Here is a 21387-nt window from a genome sequence, read left to right as displayed (position 1 = left end):
ACCACTAAAAGCATGCTTAACGAAAACTTTGACATGAAAGACTTAGGCCCTGCTGATGTAATCTTAGGGATGAAAATCAGAAAGACGTCTGATGGATATAGTCTTAGTCAATCTCATTATGTTGAAACTGTGCTTAAGAGATTTAATCATGAAAATGCTAAACTGCAACTACTCCTTATGATCCCAATTGTAATTGAAAAAGAACAAGGGTGAGGGATTTATCAACTTGAGTATTCTCGTATTATTGGCAGTCTTATGTATTTAGTGAACTGTAACCCTGGGAAGGTACACTTGCAACCCTGGGCAGGATCACTGGATGCTCTCTACAGAGTTCTAAGTACCTAGAGGAACTTCAAACTATTGCTTAAGTTTTGGGAAGTATCCTGCTGTGCTAGGGGTATTGTGATGCTAACTGGATATCAGACTCAGATGAGTGCAAATCCACTAGTGGTACATCTTCACACTTGGTGGTGCGTCTGTGTCATGGAAGTCTACCAAACAGACATGTATAGCTCGATCCACCATGGAGTCTGAGTTTATAGCCTTGGAGAAAGCTGGAGAGGAAGCTGAATGGATACGAGGTTTCCTGGGAAATTCTACTCTGTCCCAAGCCTGTGTCTTCGATCGCAATCCACTGTGACAGTCAAGATGCTATTGGATGCGCAAAGAATAGTGTATACAATGGAAAGTCTATACATCTTCAAGAAGACACAAGACAGTGAAACAACTACTCTCTATGGTATCATCTCTATAGACTTTGTAGGTCTAAAGAGAATATTGCAGATCCTTGACGAAAGGGTTATCTAGAGAGGTAGTTAGATCCACATCGAAGGGGATGGGACTCAAGCTATAATAAATCGCCATGAAGGACACTCAACCTTGTGAATGGAGCTCCAAGATCAAGGTTCAATGAGACAATTTTTGGTGATGTCGAGAGAGCATATCTCTGTCCCTCCCTATGGTGTAACCGTATGATAGTGCTGCCTGCATGAGTTGGATGATTTCAAGATCTTAATGAGTTCCATGGCTTTGCTTAAAGAGGGTGTGGCAGGACACTCTTAATGGACTCACCTATGTGGATGTTGGAAGTGGGGCCGCTTCCTATGAGAATTTGAGCTTTTTCTCTACAGACATTCATTAAGTCCGGGATTTAGCCCACGGCCAAAACGGGCACAACGGCAAGAGCTTGGCATCTTTTTCTTTGAGACATCAAAGTGCGTTTTATTTCTGAATTGTATTCACTGTTGGCGGTTCAAGATATTGTGTTCACCGAACAACAAGCAGTTCCGGTAACCTCTCACTAAGTTAAGGTTCAATCTCTGGGACACCTTAGCCTAATATTGATGTATTATGTTTTCTCGTATTTGTCGATATGTTTTATCATTCATGTGGGGATTGTTAGAAAAAACGGGTTTTGTTTTCCAAAAAAACCAAATTTGCATGGACTATGATTTGATCCCTAACCTATTGCCCACTAGTTGTTTCATTTGAATAGATAAAACAATAGTCCCACATAGACTAAAATCTAAAGAGTTTTACACTTAAATACCTTAGAATTGGCTAAAAGGGCATGGCCCTTGGGTCAACACACTTTTGTGTGAGGGAGAAGACCTAGATTAGGGCAAGGTCTCCTTTCCCGTACGCGCGGTGCTTCGCACCGAAGCACGCACGCCGCCGGTCGGTCGGTCGGGTCGGGTTCGGGTGTGGGTTCACAGACCTATCTTTTTGCTGAACACCTTGTATGTACATGTTGGCTTCTCTGTGTGTCTCGCATGCTTTGACTGAGTAAAAGTTATTTTATTCAAAAAAGATGTTTTCTGAACCTGACAAAAGCTGAAGTTGTCTTCTGCAAAAGCAAAACTGTTTTTTGCTTAAAGTTAAAGCTGTTTCTAACTGACAAAAGCAAAGTGTTTTCTGCTTAAACTAAAAGTGTTTTTTGACTGACAAAAGCTAAGAAAAGCATCTTCACTCTGTTTAATGACTGTCCCTGTCTTGCACTGTTTTTAACAAAAACATTACCAGTACGCATGTCTTTGTTGCATGCCTTTTTCCTCTCGTTTGTAACGTCTTGAACACTATATAAGGGAGGAGTCTTGAGCTCATTTGAAAAACAACTGAGAAACATCTGTTCTACTACTCTCCCCCTGCTTTCAGTAAACAAGTTTACTTTCAAGTTTTCTCTGTTTTTAAGTTTTGCTAAACACTGACAAGTTCTAAGGGTACTCTCTTTGTATGTTACATTTAGGGGTACTATCAGTAGTTGTATCCTGGAGGTGACTCGCCAACTGCTATAGCATCTCAGAGGGGTAGCAGGCGATATTGCCTTTAGGACAGCATATCATATACGTGCCTCTACCTTTTTTCTGTGTATCTCCGGGAACATCAGTCAAGCGTCGGTTTGAGCTAAGTATTCTCTTCTCAATTACTATGATTGTTGTTACATTTTCTACAACAATCTAAAGGCAATGTCGTCTTTACTGTATTTTTTGCTGTAACAACATGGGAAAGAGTACTGTAGACAAACTCCCGTCTCTAGATGCTGAAACCGAACCTAGAAGAAGTAAGAGGGTTAGAACCGAGAAAATTTTCGGTCCAGATTTTGTGACTCTTACGGTAGAGTCTGAACCCCAAACCTATAAGGAAGCTATGACTTCTCCGGAAGCTCCCTTCTGGGAAGAAACTTCGAATAATGAGTGGGATTCCATTCAACAAAATGAAACTTGGGAGATTGTAGACTTACCTCCTGGTAGTAAAACCATAGGTTGCAAGTGGGTCTTCAAAAGGAAACTTAGAATAGATGGAACTATAGAAAAACACAAAGCTAGGTTGGTAGCTAAGGGGTATAGACAACAAGAAGGATTAGATTTCTTTGATACCTATTCACCGGTCACAAGAATCACTTCTATCCGGATGCTGATTTCTATTGCTTCTATTTATGATTTGCATATACATCAGATGGATGTTAAAACTGCATTTTTATATGGTGAATTGAATGAAGAAATTTATATGGACCAACCTGAAGGTTTTGTTGTGAAAGGTTTTGAAGATAAAGTATGCAAACTGAAAAAATCTCTGTATGGTTTAAAACAAGCACCTAAACAGTGGCATGAAAAATTTAATCATGTAATGATATCTAATGGCTTCAAGGTTAATGAATCTGATAAATGTGTTTACATTAAATCTATGGATGATTCTCATGTTATTGTGTGCCTGTATGTTGATGATATGCTCATATTAGGCAGTAACCTTGATAGTATTAACACACTAAAAGCATGCTTAACGAAAACTTTGACATGAAAGACTTAGGCCCTGCTGATGTAATCTTAGGGATGAAAATCAGAAAGACGTCTGATGGATATAGTCTTAGTCAATCTCATTATGTTGAAACTGTGCTTAAGAGATTTAATCATGAAAATGCTAAAACTGCAACTACTCCTTATGATCCCAATTGTAAATTGAAAAAGAACAAGGGTGAGGGAATTTATCAACTTGAGTATTCTCGTATTATTGGCAGTCTTATGTATTTAGTGAACTGTAACCCTGGGAAGGTACACTTGCAACCCTGGGCAGGATCACTGGCATGCTCTCTACAGAGTTCTAAAGTACCTAAGAGGAACTTCAAACTATTTCTTAAGTTTTGGGAAGTATCCTGCTGTGCTATAAGGGTATTGTGATGCTAACTGGATATCAGACTCAGATGAGTGCAAATCCACTAGTGTGTACATCTTCACACTTGGAGGTGCGTCTGTGTCATGGAAGTCTTCCAAACAGACATGTATAGCTCGATCCACCATGGAGTCTGAGTTTATAGCCTTGGAGAAAGCTGGAGAGGAAGCTGAATGGATACGAGGTTTCCTGGGAGGAATTCTACTCTGTCCCAAGCCTGTGTCTTCGATCGCAATCCACTGTGACCGTCAAGATGCTATTGGATGCGCAAAGAATAGTGTATACAATGGAAAGTCTATACATCTTCAAAGAAGACACAAGACAGTGAAACAACTACTCTCTATTGGTATCATCTCTATAGACTTTGTGAGGTCTAAAGAGAATATTGCAGATGCTTGGACGAAAGGGTTATCTAGAGAGGTAGTTAGATCCACATCGAAGGGGATGGGACTCAAGCTCATATAACAAATCGCCATGAAGGACACTCAACCTTGTGAATGAAGCTCCAAGATCAAGGTTCAATGAGACAACTAATTTTTGGTGATGTCGAGAGAGCATTAGCTCTGTCCCTCCCTATGGTGTAACCGTATGATAGTGCTGCCTGCATGAGTTAGGATGATTTGTCAAGATCTTAATGAGTTCCATGGCTTTGCTTAAAGAGGGGTGTGGCAGGACACTCTTAATGGACTTACCTATGTGGATGTTGGAAGTGGGGCCGCTTCCTATGAGAATTTGATCTTTTTCTCTACAGACATTCATTAAGTCCGGGATTTAGCCCACGGCCAAAACGGGCACAACGGCAAGAGCTTGGCAGCTTTTTTCTTTGAGACATCAAAGTGCGGTTGTTATTTCTGAATTGTATTCACTTATGGCGGTTCAAGATATTGTGTTCACCGTAACAACAAGCAGTTCCGGTAACCTCTCACTAAGTTAAGGTTCAATCTCTGGGACACCTTAGCCTAATATTGATGTATTCTGTTTTCTCGTATTTTGTCGATATGTTTTATCATTCATGTGGGGGATTGTTAGAAAAAACGGGTTTTGTTTTTCCAAAAAAACAAATTTGCATGGACTATGATTTGATCCCTAGACCTATTTCCCACTAGTTGTTTTTTCATTTGAATAGATAAAATAATAGTCCCACATAGACTAAAATCTAAAGAGTTTTACACTTAAATACCTTAGAATTGGCTAAAAGGGCATGGCCCTTGGATCAACACACTTTTGTGTGAGGGAGAAGACCTAGACTAGGGAAAGGTTGCCTTTCCCGTACGCGCGGTGCTTCGCACCGAAGCACGCACGCTTCTGGTCGGACGGGTCGGGTCGGATCGGGTTCGGGTGTGGGTTCACATACCTATCTTTTTGCTAAACTCCTTGTATGTACGTGTTGGATTCTCTGTGTGTCTCGCATGCTTTGACTGAGTAAAAGTTGTTTTATTCAAAAAAGATGTTTTCTGAACCTGACAAAAGCTGAAGCTGTCTTCTGCAAAAGCAAAACTGTTTTTCTGCTTAAAGTTAAAGCTGTTTCTAACTGACAAAAGCAAAGTGTTTTCTGCTTAAAGTAAAAGTGTTTTTTGACTGACAAAAGCTAAATAGAAAAGCATCTTCACTCTGTTTAATGATTGTCCCTGTCTTGCACTATTTTTAACAAAAACATTACCAGTACGCATGGCTTTGTTGCATGTCTTTTTCCTCTCGTTTGTAACGTCTTGAACACTATATAAGGGAGGAGTCTTGAGCTCATTTGAAAAAAAACTGAGAAACATCTCTTCTACTACTCTCCCGCTGCTATCAGTAAACAAGTTCACTTTGAAGTTTTCTCTGTTTTTAAGTTTTGCTAAACACTGCCAAGTTCTAAGGGTACTCTCTTTGTATGCTACATTTAGGGGTACTATCAGTAGTTGTATCCTGGAAGTGACTCGCCAACTGCTATAGCATCTCAGAGGAGTAGCAGGCGATATTTCCTTTAAGACAGCGTATCATATACGTGCCTCTACCTTTTTTCTGTGTATCTCTGGGAACATCAGTCAAGCGTCGGTTTGAGCTAAGTATTCTCTTCTCAAATACTATGATTGTTGTTACATTTTCTACAACAAAGAATACCGGCAGTCATCTTATCAGACGCTGGTAAAGCTTTAATGAGAGCCATACCAGCAGCTTTCCCTAATGCAGCTCATTTGTTGTGTACATTTCACATACATGCTAATGTCCGGCTGAATTGTAGAACTGTTCTAAACCCGGCACGTGCAAAGAAAGGGCAGCGGTCTAAAGAAGAGGAGGAGCGGGTTTCCAAGGTAACCAAGGAGGAGAAAGACAAGGAAAAGAAAGAAAGGCATCGGATATGGTCGAGTTTCGCAAAGGATTGGGAGGCGCTGACAATGTCATGCACTGAGGTCGTGTACAAGATGAATACGTACGTTTTTGTAACCGTTGGAACCCGGAGTCCGGGTCGACAAAGAGGTTCTTAGTAAGCTTCCCATTTCAATAAACAAACCTAATCAAATGCAGAATACAGAATACACTTGATGAAAACCATGTCTCTCGAAAGGACTGGTAAATATGATCGTCCAAATAACCGAAGATGAAAACCAGCAACAAATACCATGTCTTTCAAATTTAGCTGTCTGCTATCAACAAAAAACATTTGTGCACCAAATATAGTTGCAACCTTGGTTAATTTGAAGCTACACATTTTTATATGTACACAAGAAGATTATCACTCTAGCTAATTCTGAACTTAGAAGGTTATAATTTCAAAACACATTTTCAAAGTTTCTTCTTTTTTAAAGCTCTCAGATGGTTCTTCCATTTGCAGATCATTAAAATCCCCTCCAAAGTCTTTCTCTGGGCTGACAATATCTCCCCATTTACAGTTTTGCAGCTCCACTCTCTTTTTACATCTTGAATAGTAGGTAAATTTTGAAGAGGCACACATTGTCTCTTCTTCCTCGACTCCTGAAGATAGAAAATCCTGCCACCCAGTTGATGGAACCGCAAGCTCTTTATTCAATGCAGCTTCAATGCCATCTATTATTTTAGTGGACTCACCAATCAAACATTTAATGGACTGGATAAATGTATTGCCTATGAGTTCCTTGTTACTCCTCTTGAGATTCTTTGACTTGGACCCATAGAACTCGATACAGACCTCAAAGAGAAGACTCATCCAGGCTAAAGGTTCTGCAACTATTTGAGACAAAAGTGCTAAATCATCTCCTCGAAAGCTTACCGGCAATTGCTTGTCCTCGAGCTTATCAGCTACGAACGTGGAAATCATCCGACTCACCATATCAAGTTGAACAGTATCTTCTGAGCTGAAGACCCCATAGGTCATCAAACTGATAATATCTACCTTTTCGTTCTCAAACGGCCTGCCCTCTGCAACTTTAGTAATCAAATCTAATGCTTCATCACGAGTCAGCTCAAGGCTTTCCAAATATTTATTATTAATCTCATGAAGCTTTAAAATTTTGTGGGATGTATTAGAGAATACTATCATCCCACATACTGGAGGAGACTGGAGAGCATAAGTGATCAGACTAAGAAGCAGAGACCTCCTCTCAATAGTTCGAGACCAGTAACTTTTCCTTAACGATTCACACTGCCAAGAGAGAGATGATAAAAACATGATTTTGCAACATAAAAAGAATAGGAACTGTTTTATGGTGTGTGCTCTTAAAGGTGTTTAAATTTGTACTATTTGAATGCTACTAAATGTGAGCCTAGCATAAATATATAGAATATTACTAGTACCTGCAGTTTTCGATTTTTGTAAACCACATTTTCACCATCAAATGTCCCTGTCATAAAGAACAAATGCAATCAACAACAACGACCTAAATAATTCCTTGCAAATGACACTGAAGCAAGGGATAATCTTGGATCTACTATTCTCTTCGATACCGACAGATATGAAAACACTACTTAAAGAAAAATGAAAAGAAAAAAATGATGCCAAAAGCAAAAGAAAAATACCAACCTTTATGGTGATTAACATTAGGAGTGGGTGTCCACCAAGGTCTTGATCGTGGGTCATCGTTCAAAGTCACAGATTTGCTCTTTTCAATAAACTGCTTCTGGAGTTCTTCACTCCAGGACTTCATCTTCTACAAATATTTTTTAATGTAACACATCAATTTACACTTTTTTTAATCCATGTAACACATAAATTCTTCATTTTGTGGACCATCCAACATATTCCAACAGGAAGAATCCTAACCTTTAGTTTCCCAAACTTTTCTACTGAGTGCTTCACCTCTAATACCATGCTTTCAACTTCTGATATCACATACTGATGAGATGTCTTAAGCCGCCTCGTAAAATAACCCAACTTGATTGCCTAAAAGGTGATGAATAGTAAACAGAACTGGTATTAACAAGACACACAAGAAATAACACAAACATGCGCCCAGGTCATCAAAGTGTAACTGCAAATGAAATACAGACAGCAATATGGGAAAAGGTAGTTGCTAGGGGTAGAGAAAGCTACATGTAAATAAAAATACTCCCAACCATGAAGTATCCAACCCCAGTATCCCATCACAAGAAAAAGAAAAAAAATGGAAGATAAATAACTTACAAGTGCGTGATCACCAGTGGCGTACGCGTTAAAGGTGCGTTCCCGTACATCAGAAAGATGGTGATCCATAAAACCTGAATAAAGGCGTAAGAGGCCACCTAAATCTTCCAAATGTGGCGACGCCAACATTCCTGGCACTATATGCTCCCAGAATGTTTCCCATAGGATGTTATTTACATTCAGGGCTTGGTACCTATTCGAAAAGGAATAACTCAGCCAAGAGCAATAGATCCTAAAGTTGCAATACAGTCTAGATAGAACCACTAGACAACTTTTTCCAATCAATAATGGTTAAAAATGTTTTACAAAATACTAGCCTTTCAAGGGCCAAAGGTAGCGCGCCGATGTAAGTGTATCAGTGCATCAATGAAGTTGTGAACTGCCAACAGGATCTGCAGAACAAGAAAAATACAAAGGTGATGCTCATACATGAACACTAACATTATAGTCCACCATCTGCACAAATGGATCCACAAAGATTATGAACAGAAGACGCGATGCCTGATATCTGACCTGTGGTTCTTCGAGCCGAATTCCAGAACCATGATTGCTTCCACCAGGTAACCAACATTCTTGGTGCGCCAGAACAACTATCAACCATGCAACATAAATAAGCGAGAAGTAAACTTGAGGAAATAAAATGAAAACACTAATTAGTGGAAGAAGTATTAAATGCGATGTAGAACAGCAAATATAGCAACACTGAGGTAGGAAATTATTAATCCCGCATACAAGATCAGCTTGACCTAATCACAGCAATCGTGGTGAAGTACATAAAACTGTGACCAAGCTTGACCTAATCAGACACAAAGGCATAGTCCGTTTTAAACTTCTCTCCAAATCATATGGCATTTCAAAAACTAAAACGGGTGTTGGACTAAAGGAATACCTGCACCAGCGCATTACATGCCATGTAGAGATCTTGTCCCTCCCTGAAATCCAGGTACTCTTTGTATTGAAGATTTTTAACATACGTATGTCCTATCTTTAAATTTCTTGTTGCAATATCTAAGAAGATGAAAAGTTAATATGATATTCCAGGCATTAAAAACGAGATGGTAAATTATTCTGAATATAGAAGAAACTATTATATTCAAGAACTATGTTTAAACAGTGAACATCTAGATGATGAACTTAGAAGAGCCTCACCCTTGATAGATAACTCAAACGGGAACCCAAACCATTCTTCAATGCCAGAGAAGGTAATCCTTTTCAGAATACTACGCGACTCGTCATTATCCTCCCCAAGATATGTTTGAAGACACCCACATAATGTTCTCCTTTCTTCCAGGACCAAGACTTCGAGGAACTTCTCAATATCAGAGATGAAGGTAGGCAAGTGACCGAATCTGAACTCACAAAATTTTCAGTTAACATGAAATGCAGTAAAATGCCAAAATTATGATTGTATCTTCATGGAAAGCATACATGCTAAGAGGAACATAAACACGACATGGCAAAACTGTCTCCTAAAACAAACATCTAGGCGGGTCACAGGTGAGTACCAAGATAAATTTGAGACAAATATACTACCCGCAGCTAGCAATTAAAACATAAATAAGCAAGAAATAGGGTTTCAATCAAGAGATTTTTGTTTTTCATATACTCTAAACCTTCTATACAGTGATAATTCGAAACGGTTACTAGTGAGAAAGAGACCTGTCAAAGTACTTGCAAATAGGCAACTGCATCCCCTCATGCCTAATACCCCCGTCGAGCAATGATTTCCTGAACTCAATTTTGATATCTGCCCAGTAAGGGACAGTCGACTGCTGCAATTTTTTCACAAAAGCGGATGCAGTTTCTAACTTGTCTCTAGACAAAGGTCTTGGAAGAGCTTGACCATCTCCGGTCCTAGTAGACCACCTGCTGGCATCCTCCAACAAACTGTCCAGATAGTCTAAGAAGCACTTCCAATCATTAGTGCTGACACATTACAGAGAAAAGAAAGAGAGAAAAGTAGTTTCACTGTAATTATCATGCACAGTATGAACAACCATGAAAGAGCATTAGATGATTGTCACGGTGCAGAAGCGAACTCTATCGATAAAAATAAGTTTTGCAAACATACCCCTTCTCGAGTAACCCCTGAAAGACCGCAGTAGCATCAGAATAATTCTTTTGAAGAGCAAGAAGCCGTCCCTGTCAACTCAAAGTCAAACAATAGAAAACGAAAAGTTAAGACTTCAAATCTGGTTAACACAAATTATTATATCTGCTAGACACAACCTTCGTACAGGTTACAATCTAGCTCACCAGGCCTGTTGACTGTGAAGGAAAACCAGAAGGATGCAAGAAAGCCTTTAGAAGTGACATTACTGAGTGAGAAGTCTAAGACTCAAAAAAGCAAATCGGAACACACTTAAGCTTTTACTCTAGGATCATATGGAAAACAAAGTCTTCCCTACGCAGCTCCTTATAAGGATCAGCTGTTCAGCTAGATGACTACCTAAAATCTAGTTTGCCAAAACTCGTACCTTTATGCGTTGCATCTCATCTTTAGGCGGCAACTTTTTGAGGATTTTAAGCGCATCACCATATTCCTCCAGATTTTCTAGCATCGAAATGAAGAGAAGGGCTGCAAAAGAATTCAACAGCCATTTGCATAAGTGGCATTGATTAAATATGTTTCAGAAGATGAGTGAACTATAGAGGAGTATACCATCCGGTTCCTTCAGTTCAATTTTCTTAGACGACTCTTCAAAACAGGCTTTTGCTAGTTTAAGTAGTGACTTATCTGTTGATTCCAACTGTCTTGTTCTCTCATGAGGTTTAAGTAGTGCCACCTCTCTTGGTACCTACCACAAGCCACAAAACAGGGTACCATCTCATGCACTATTTACAAAAACATTTTCAAGCCCTATTCCCATGAGCCATATTTGAGAATATGTGTATAATAAACAAGCTACTGGACCCATACTTCTACTTGTGAACTAGCAGAAGAATGAACTTTTTCACCTTCAACTAACACAAATATAATCAAATTTAGTAGAGAACGAACCTGTTGGATATAACTACAAGCCTCCCAGAGTCTATACTACGCTAATTCTTCATTTGTTTGGGAAATCCTATGCAATATGCCTGCCGTCTGCAAAAAGCAAGAGAAGATCAAACATGGATATAAAACAAATAGTTGAGGTGTTTTACTTTCTTTTCTTATGTAAGACAAGAGGTCTTTGGATAGTCAAACCTTTCGCTGCGCAGGGTAATCACATTCATAGACATTACATCTGAAGAGACGCAATAACAGGAGCTCAATGTCCTTGTCTTTCTCATTCTCTGTCTCATTAACCTTGTCTTTCTCTTTCTTTTTCTTCTCTTCCTCTTTCTCTTTAAGAAGCCGTGTATAGCAAGCAGCTAAGACATCAACTGCAGTATCCATCAAAATATATATATATATATATATATATATATACATTAGTCAGTAATATATAAAAAACAAGAGCGGGAATGAGTTTTCTAACGAATTTGATAAGCTGTATTTACCACCATAACCTATACAGTTAAAAAGATAATGCACTAATCCATTGAAAGCATCATCTGGATCTTTGGCCAATTTATCAGCAACATCCATCGCGAGTTTCACGAGCTTTTGTTCCTCTAGAGGCCGTCTCATTCTTTTGTGAATATAGGCAAAGCATACCTAAAAGCGACAGACATTAAAACATCAAATAAACATCAAGAAAACAGAACTCCACAAAATGGGTTAAAATTTCCACCTGCCAGGAAAGTGCTATCTCGAGTTTGTGCACAGCATCGATAGCCCGTTTGCACTTTTTTAGTAATTCAGCCTCCTCTAACAATGTTGAAGGTGGTGCAGCATATAAAACATCAGTCATCAGCTGGGTCATCTCTTGACTGATTACTTCATCCCCTGTCTTTACCATTGTTGAAGAAAAAGAAGAATCCTGCAACTCCTATAAAACAGAAGACCAAAACAAGATAAAATAGTGAAGTATCAAACTTTCATAATCAAGCAATCGCATGCAAAGCACAAACGCATGTGAATGCTGTGGACTCAAAAACCCAGAATTTATTTACATAATCATAAAACGCTATAAATCCATTTTTCCAGAGTATTAATCTCCATAACCAACATTTTATCCCTGACTTCTCAAAAAAAACTATACTAAAAATGTTCACCCAATACCAAATTCACAGAAAACCCAGAAACAACATTATGTCCAGCACAGATTTCACAAGCCAATAATTTTAGAACAATATACTCTCTAAAATTCTAGAACAAATATACAGCACTGGATTATGTACAAAACCTATTTCTATCATGAACCCTGGAGTTTAATACTAATAATTTACATAACTAACTTAAATTGTCAAATCTGCCCTAAGACAAACACCAAGCAAACTTGCCTCAACTTCAGCACAAGTTGAAATCCAAATTAACCCTTGATATAATTTTTTCTACTGCCTATTTCCTTCCCTTCTAATTTTCTTTCACTTAACACGATTAAGAAAACGAAACCCTTTCTTTCTAAAATCTCTTATAGAAAAAACAAATAAAAATATATTGAAACCCTAGCATCAAAATCAGATCTCTCATTATTATCTTATAAAGAAAACCGAGAAGAAGAAGTATATGATCGACCGGACTGACCTAGATGATTATGGAGGATGGAGAAAGAAGAAGAAGTTGTTGTGCAGATGGTGAGGGGTAGTGGTGCTGAGAGCCTCTCTCTCAAGGGTCGAGTGAAAAACGAAGAAGAAGTGAATGAGACTATAAGTTTTAGGGTTATGGCTTGGACTGACCTAGATGATTAGCACCCCGTTGTACGCCTCGGCTTTCTTCAAATCATGTCCTTCGGTTACAGGAGCCCGCCCAATTGGATGCCGCCTCTTCTCCTCTTCAGTTTAACAGGGTGTATGGATCAGTATTTATATTTATATAGATAATAATTTTCGTGAATATAATAGATTTATAATGTTTCCATGGATGCTCGTAGATATAGATATATAATTTGGGATTATAATAATGGATAAAATTTATATTGATTTGGAAAAGTTGAAATGGATTAGGCCCTTTCATATGCACCCTTACAAAGAACGGGCTTGGCCAAGCCAAGTGGCCTAGCAAATTGGTGGTGACCAATAGAATTTTCACCGATCGATGAAATTTTTATCGGTGCTGATGAAATTTTTATCGGTACCGATAGAAATCTCGTTAGCCGATGGAAATTTTATCAGATTTCGGCAGCTATTTTTTCAAACCGCTGGAAATTCCATCGATTATAAATAGCAGTAAGAATGTGAGGTAAAAACACACCTTCTACACTTCATCTGCTCTTCTCTGTTCTAATTTTATCTACTTTATTCAAATCGGAGAAGTTATATCTCTTGGTGATTTTTCTAGAGTTGTTCAACAAGATGATTGTTAACAAAATTTGCGATTGATATAAGAAACTAGAGAATGGTAGTATTCTATAAAAAAGTTAATTCACTTGTATTTAATTTTTTGTAATGCAACTTTGTTTACTGATTTTGCTTCTTTTTAATTTGCAGCTAAAAGGCGAAGAAGTATTCAAGTTTTAGATACTAACCAACCGAAGTTTCCAGTTAAAAGGCGAAGAAGAATTTAACCAAAAGACAAAGAAAATCAAAGTTATAAAGACAATCAAGGAAAAAGTTGCGTAAATAGTCATAAAAATCAAGGAAAAGGGTCCAAAATAGTAAGAGGACATCAAATGGAAGTTGCGGCTGAAGAAGATAAACAAGTGGTTGAAGAGCCTCAAAGGTTTTTTACAAAGTCCGTTAATATGTTCTAAATGAATTTCAAATTTATATTTTGTGGAAAAAACGTAGTATTATTGTGCATTTATTAAATAAACTCTATATATTTAATTCTAATTTAAACCCACATGGGCTTTTCTCTAATGTATCTGTTAAATTTCGCAACCTCCTTTTCCGCTTCTAGCCGGCGTATGCGTGAGGGGTTTGGATTTGGGGTGCTTCCAGATGGACACGGTTGAGAGCTTGATGAAGGTAGTGATTGTTTTGGTGTGAAAAAAGGAGTAATTTGGGTTGATGATTCAGGGGTTGATGATGAAGTGGATTTAATTTCTTTTCTTGATTGACTCAAGCTTAATATCTCTTTTATCGATCTAGTGGGTTGACTTGATGATAAAGAATTTGACATTGTAGACGTTTTTTTTCGTGATTTCGATTGGGTTAAACTTAGAATCTCATCAATTGATCGAGTTTGTGGAGCACAAGATGAGGGAGATGGTGAAGATTTGACATTGTGAAAATTTATGAAACTATGAAAGTGGGATGAATATTGTTTGAGTAAATCGCTGGGTATCTATAGGGGATCAAATTACAACGGTTAAAATTAACTAGTCTACACTGATGGAAGTTCCAACTATACCATTGAAAACTTCTAGTAGACATATCAACTTAACAAATCTGCTAAGTTAGTAGGTGATTTTTTGGGTTGGGGGATTCTTGGCTAATTTGTGTGTTTGAAAGGTGCATAAGAAGGGGCCTTATCAAATCATAATATAGTAGAAAAAAACAATAATTTTCTTACAAAACAATCCGTCCACAAGTTAAGATTGTGGTGGGTGGTGGCGATGGTTGTTAGTGGTAATAGGGTGGTGCTAGTGGGTGGAGGTGGTCATGGTGTTGTTGGTGGAGGTTGGGGGTTGTGGTTGGTGGTTGGAGGCGGTGCTGGTAGTCTAGTTTGGTGGGTGGTAGATGATGGTGGGCATTGGTGATGGTGGAAAAATATGACATACCGTGATAAGAAAGAAAACTATTAAAAAAATGTCCATAAAAATTTATGAAATTGTTGTGATTTGGGTTGAGATTTATATAAGATAATAACACACGTATTAAAGTAAAATTTAATGTTAAGAACCAATATACATATGGATCTGAAGAGCTAATAAGAAGATACAAATGAGAACAAAATAAATAACAGAATGAACACAAATTGAAACACCACTCGTCTGAAAATTCCCAAATTCGACAGCTTTGTTCCGACCAGGAATTTGAACCAATAATCCCGGTGTTAATAGTATGAATAATACTACTGATACAAACACCGGACCCCGGTCTGTCATCTTCTCGCTTACAAAGATTCAAAATCTTTGGAGATAGTAATGGTGGAGAGATTTAGAACAAACCAGAAAGAAACTGAACTGAGCTAAGCTTCAGAGAAAAGAAAAAGGTGAAGAAGAAGAAGTAAAGACAAATTTACACTCAGCTAGAAGTTGTCAAGTGTAATTAAGGTGGGGGATATGATACTTTACCCGTCACAAAGGTAAGGCATAATTTTTACTGCATTTTTTGCAATACACAAGCCACGCCACGGCCACCGCCACCGTCACAGTCACATGCCGTTCCGATGCCTTTCAGGCATTTTTGGTTTTGGAAAGTCCAAATTTTAGAAGCTAGACATAAGTTTGGCTACTTTGAGGCGGGAGTCCAAATTGTAGTTGGAAATTGTTGGAACAATTGATGAAGTATGCCTGTAAATAATCAAACAAAACATTGTTATGGCTGAGTCGCAGACTAGGTCGTTTTTTTTAAGACGTTTCGCGGCTCTGCTCAAGATTGTGCAAACAGTTCTTCAATGGCGCGTCGTCCCCAGGATAAAACAGCCGAGATCAGTATCTCTTTCACAATCACTCTTGCACGGTGAGAGGATGTGGAACTTCTACACTTTATTCTTGCTCAGAAACTCTTTAGAAAAACCAATGATGATCACACACTTGTTTTTCTTTCTCACAATAAATTCATTTTGCTTTTAAATTCAAGAAACATATAAGAAAACTCTCCATAAGAAAAAGGCTTCAACAACTCCTATAATATTTTTTTCTTTTTCATTTCATTTTAAAACTCAAGAGACATATTAGAAAACTCATTCTTAAAAGATAAAACTCTCTGTCTCATTTTTCAACAAAAAATTCTAATTTATAGTCAAGAGTTTCAAAACATTTATATGTCATTAAAAATGTTATTATGGTGGAGTTAACACCATTAAAAACCACAAATATGTAACGGCCAAATTTAATGTTAACAAAATTAATTTTTCTTTATGAAAAGCTTAATTGTTATTAAACACATTTTTATTAGGAATTTAATATATGTTTTAAATATATATATTCCCAACAATCCCCCACTTATATTTTTAAAACATTGAGCAAGAATGTACAGAGTTGTGCATAAGCAAAGGTGTCTTGCGACTTGAACCTTTACGTAGTGTTAATAGGCTCTCTTAAAATCTGACCATAGGGTGAATGTAAGTCTTGAACTCTGGAAGATAAAAAGATTGCTTAACACACACGACTATACTAGTGTAAAGTCCAAAGCCATCACATTACGACCATGTGCTTGTATCCCATTTTAATGAATGATCTAGAAAACTTCCCATATTCTCATAAAAAGCGGCCACACTTTCACATTCATATAGATGAGTTTATCAAGAGTACTCCTGAAAGTACCCAACTCTAAATAGAGATATAAACATCATTAAGAGTTTAAAACTTAAAAACTAAAAATTAAACTCAACCTCTACTCCCTTCAAGATATCATGTCGTAGTATGAATTCTTCAAAAGCATGATTCTCGCATCTCCATATCACCTATGACTTCGTCTAGTCCCTTTGAACCTATTTCTAGGTTGGGTATCCATCACAGATGACTCAATCTCAATGGGGATCAACCTTATCCCTAAGATGTATTCACATCTTCTTATTAATCCTTTCGTCAAATGACTAACGGAAACTCGTTTCAGACACTATATAATCCATATTCTCATAAAATCAACTCTTATAGTTGTCGTTACATTCTCAATTTATGCAATAGCCTCGGTACTATCACATTGGATTAATATGTTTGTTGCTCTATCTATTAGAGGATCAAATCGCTCCATCCCTTAAAGGACTCAACTGAAAGGATGTCCAATCAGCTTTGCAATATCCTTAAAGGATTGTGGTAACCATTTAGATAGTGTATTTCTAGGCGTAAGATGTGTTTGAAACATCTCATAACCTTCTCAATATTTTACCAATTTTTTTCATTCTAGGATTGGTAAATCTGAATATAAGACCCCCACTATGGAAGCAATATATTACACCCCCACTATAATATATATATATATGATGATAATGTTTACATGCACCCATCCGCCTGAACCGCCGCCTTATTTGTTGGGTATCTCTTTCTCCCGGAAGCCTTCCCCATGGTCCTACACTCATAGACACTGACAGGGGAGTCCCGAGAGATTGTATATGATTATTTTCCCCAATATAAATGTTTGAAAAAAGTCTTTTGATTGATTCGGTGAGGTATGTTACTTAATCGTCCAGAGATAGAAACATGCCAAGCGGTTACACTGCCTTCTTCTTCTGGTACTCTTCACGCAGATGCAGAACTGCATTGCTTCATGGATAGTATGGCGTGAGGTACTTTGCATTCCAAGGGTGCATGGGGACTTCTCCTTTCAGATTGCGCAGGTAATAAGATCAATTTCTTGCGATGTCATGTATTACAAATTAAATGGTCCTCCCCATGTTGGTGCTAATTTTCCCATTTTTTCTCTCGCTGATACTGCGGAATAGTCCTTAACACATACTGCCCTTCTACGAAATTTCTGAGCCTAACTTTCTTGTCGTATTCTCTATCCAATCTTCGTTGGTAGTTCTCCATACTTTGTAGCGCTGCCTCCCTTCGCTCTTCTAGATCATCGAGCCTTTCCAGCATAATGTCTGTCGTTAGGTTCTTCTCCCAAGCTTCAGTCTTCGTGGTTGGCATGATGATTTCTGTTGGAATAACTGCTTCTGCCCCATAGGTGAGGAGGAATGGAGATTCACCGGTGGCGGATCTGCGGGTGGTTCTGTAGGCCCAAAGTGCATTGTGCAGCTGTTCACACCACCGACCTTTGTGCTCATCTAGAGATTTCTTGAGGATGAGACCCAGAGTCTTGTTTGTGGCTTCGTCTTGGCCATTACTTTGAGGATAGATGGGAGTTGACTTGTTCTTTATGATCTTAAAGGTGTTGAATAGCATGTCTATATTCTTTCCTTGTAGATGCTTGCCATTGTCGGAGACAATTTGTAGCGTCCCCTAAGCTAGCAGCTGACTAATCCAAGAAATTAACTAAATAAGAGGCATTAAAAATCTAAATCATTTACTTAAACATCCAATTAAGAAATCTTCTACAAGACTTAACCAAAACTAGCCCCGCTCGAAATAAATATATACAAAAATTCCTCTCAGATGATACATATTCAATAATGAATTGATTTACAAATAGAATATAAACACAGAATAAACATAGCGGAAGCTAACTAACTAACTAACGTAAATAATTCTTCGAAGCTTTCATCGTCACATGCACATCTTGATCGGTCTCTGAAACTGAAAGTGAAAATGGGTGAGCACATTATCCCTAAAAGGGGCGCCCAGCAGGAATAACATTTAACTTTAAAGAAATCATGATCAAAATTCGGAAAAATTGTTTTCCCAAACATCAAAGTGACTAAGTCACTGGAATGCACAAATATGTATATGGACAAACTCCTTCGTCAAACAATGTATAATATTGATGCCACTTCCACGCCGATTAGTAATATTGATGTCAATTCCACACCGATTAAACTTATAATAGGTATAAATGTGAAGGAGCGCATCCTATATACCACATGTGGAAATTCTCATTTCCCATAACAGTTCTTGATGACAACAAACATACAAGTCCTTTCCAAATTGTGGAAAGATTCAAAGAATCAACAGAACAATCATAATGCAAACTAACAATGCATGGAATGCACAACCGGACAACGCATGAGTTTGTTAAAAGATAAACTTTTATGAAAGGAACAACAATGGTTTCAAAAGAGTAAAATGTATTCCCACCTCTTTTGATGACAAGCCACGCCTACCTCGAGATCCACGATCCACTGCTTCGTCATTTTAATCGATCGTTTTTAATTAAGACTAACTGTTAATCACACAAGAAATCTAAGAATCTAGCCAAAAGACTCACACAAGAATCATACAATTCTATCTAAGGATTCTAAACCAATTTATGGTTCTATAATCCAATAACAAAGTCTAATGGCTATTTACAACTTTTTAGAAGAAGCCCAAAGAATAATTCAGACTACAAGTGGTCTAACTCTTCAACAAAAGATAACTCGTCTTAAGCCCAAATTCTCTAAACAGGCCCATTAACCAAAGGCCTGGTCCAACTGGTCAGATGATGGTTTCTAATGGTCAGACTGATGGTCAAGGTTTAACTAACAGTAAACGTCAGTCAACAGAGTCAAGGTCCAGGGTCAATGGTCAAAGAAACCAACTCAGTCAAGGTTCACTGAGCCAAGTCTGGTCAGGTCTGGTCACTGAGTTAACTCGGTCAGATTTACTAAGTCAGACACATTGAATCAGTCAGACAATCTGACTAGGATGACTAATAGGCTTAATACTCAAAGAACAGAAGTTATACAGCTATTAACATTTCATTCATTCAACTATAATTCAATAACTCAATACAACTGTAATTTAAGCCTACCTTCAATAGCAGTTTCAAGCTTTCCCTTAAAGACTCATTCAACACCTTCATCTAATCTTCATTCCCAACTTCAAATCAATCTAAACAGATACAACTCAACTCAGCCTATACAAGCACAACTCTACCAAAATCTTAACTCCACCTCCATCCCATCTGCCACTGCACGCCACCTGCAATTCCAATTCTTTAGCTACAGTACCACCAGGCTCATTTATTGCAACCATCTGAGCTAACCAAATTCTGCAAAGCCATAAGCATTCATCTATAGTCACCATCACCAACTGCAATAAAACAACCCCCCAGTTCTTCCCAGCACATACAACCGCTACCATACACATCCACCACTACATCCATCTAAAACTCCATATTTATTTTACTTCTTGAATACCAGTTACATAGAGCATATAACCACCACCACCAATTCATCTTACAACAATCTCCAATTTAAACACCAACACCTGCATCACAACGATTCCCATTTCTCCCTGCATCAAACATTATAATCTTCTCAATCAACTGCTTCTTCAAATATACATACATCTCAGTTTAACTACCTTACAAACACCATACCATCATCAAGATCAGTTCTTAAAGCTCAATCCTTGTATCATCTAACATACATGATCTTCTTAATAACCAACACAACCTAAACCTCAATCATATCTTCAAAAACAGATTTATACCACAACAAACTTCATTCACAGTTCAAGGAAAAACTTATAAATCCAATATTGGAATTGAACTGATTTCACTAGTAAGAGAAATTACCTCAACCAGTGCTCCTCGGGAACTGAGGTCGAATTCTTCCTTCCTTGCCTCAACTGAACAATCCTCTCAAAACTAAAAACGCCCAACAATCTTCATCACCATCTTTGATTTACAGAGGAACCCTAATTCTTAAATTTGGGAAGAACACATGAACCTTAATACTTCAATTCTTCCTCAGAACATCTCCAACATCTAATTAACTTCACCCTGTTCCTCAATCGACTAAACTCAGTCTTCAATCATGCCTCTTAAACATCAATTTCATCTCTACTGAATTTAATTCCATGAAACCCTAACTCACTGATTCCATATCAAACAACATCATAGCTTCCAGCAAATACCAAATAAGAACAAACCCATCTTCTAACTCCTCTGTATTCACCCTTAATCGAATTCTCCAATTCAATTACAGAAACCCTAAATTGTATACTCTGAGTTTCCCTTTTCTAATGAGTCTGAATCACATCGACGATTCAACACCAACACCACTAGATATTGTTTGATATTCGCATACCCTTTTCGATCTCAGACTCTCAAACTTCTCACAGAATCACCAGCGGAAAAAGAACAAGAAAAGAAACAGGGGAAGAAGAAAGATGAAGAAGAATGAAGAAGAAAGAGAATAGAAAGAAGAAGAATTCTCAATCGGTTTTGGTGAAGATAAGGCCGACCCAAAACACCGCCGCACACATACTCCCTTAGACACGTGCAGCCACAAGGGTCACATCCCAAAATTACTATTTTACCCTCTGAACGCAAATTGATAAATCTTCTTCACCCAGTGTCCGAATGACACGTGCGAGTAGTCCATTTCGCCTAACTTTTCGAGATCTATCGAGTGA

At 38.0% G+C, this 21387-nt stretch overlaps 1 protein-coding gene and 1 long non-coding RNA gene across 11 annotated transcripts; both read right to left on the bottom strand.

The window, feature by feature from the left end:
* Positions 1–6248: 6248 nt before the first annotated feature.
* Positions 6249–13154, bottom strand: LOC113321641 (N-terminal acetyltransferase B complex auxiliary subunit NAA25-like). 10 transcript variants are annotated; one of them, XM_026569547.1, is made up of 15 exons: positions 13013–13154; positions 11965–12162; positions 11732–11888; positions 11436–11614; positions 11247–11333; positions 10908–11043; positions 10723–10823; positions 10317–10387; positions 9905–10171; positions 9395–9594; positions 9135–9253; positions 8759–8835; positions 8563–8637; positions 8246–8438; positions 7914–8005 (listed from the first exon to the last, which is right to left on the bottom strand). In XM_026569547.1, exons 7-13 carry the CDS (start codon positions 10804–10806, stop codon positions 8601–8603), a joined length of 855 nt encoding a protein of 284 aa, XP_026425332.1. In that variant the 5' UTR covers positions 10807–10823; positions 10908–11043; positions 11247–11333; positions 11436–11614; positions 11732–11888; positions 11965–12162; positions 13013–13154; the 3' UTR covers positions 7914–8005; positions 8246–8438; positions 8563–8600. The 10 variants fall into 10 exon arrangements, with proteins under 10 accessions (XP_026425326.1, XP_026425327.1, XP_026425329.1 ...); XM_026569546.1 differs by lacking the exon at positions 13013–13154 and adding an exon at positions 12861–13004; XM_026569550.1 differs by lacking the exon at positions 13013–13154 and adding an exon at positions 12861–13004 and having other exon boundaries at positions 9905–10132.
* A 5435-nt stretch (positions 13155–18589) lies between these two features.
* On the bottom strand, positions 18590–21178 carry LOC113323528. Its single transcript, XR_003347682.1, has 3 exons — positions 19778–21178; positions 19123–19207; positions 18590–18624 (listed from the first exon to the last, which is right to left on the bottom strand). It is a non-coding gene; the product is annotated as an uncharacterized LOC113323528 (long non-coding RNA).
* Between the last annotated feature and the right edge of the window lie 209 nt (positions 21179–21387).

The sequence above is a fragment of the Papaver somniferum genome, chromosome 11 (assembly GCF_003573695.1).
Source record: "Papaver somniferum cultivar HN1 chromosome 11, ASM357369v1, whole genome shotgun sequence".
Lineage (NCBI taxonomy): Eukaryota > Viridiplantae > Streptophyta > Magnoliopsida > Ranunculales > Papaveraceae > Papaver > Papaver somniferum.
This window is presented reverse-complemented; position numbering and strand designations above follow the sequence as displayed.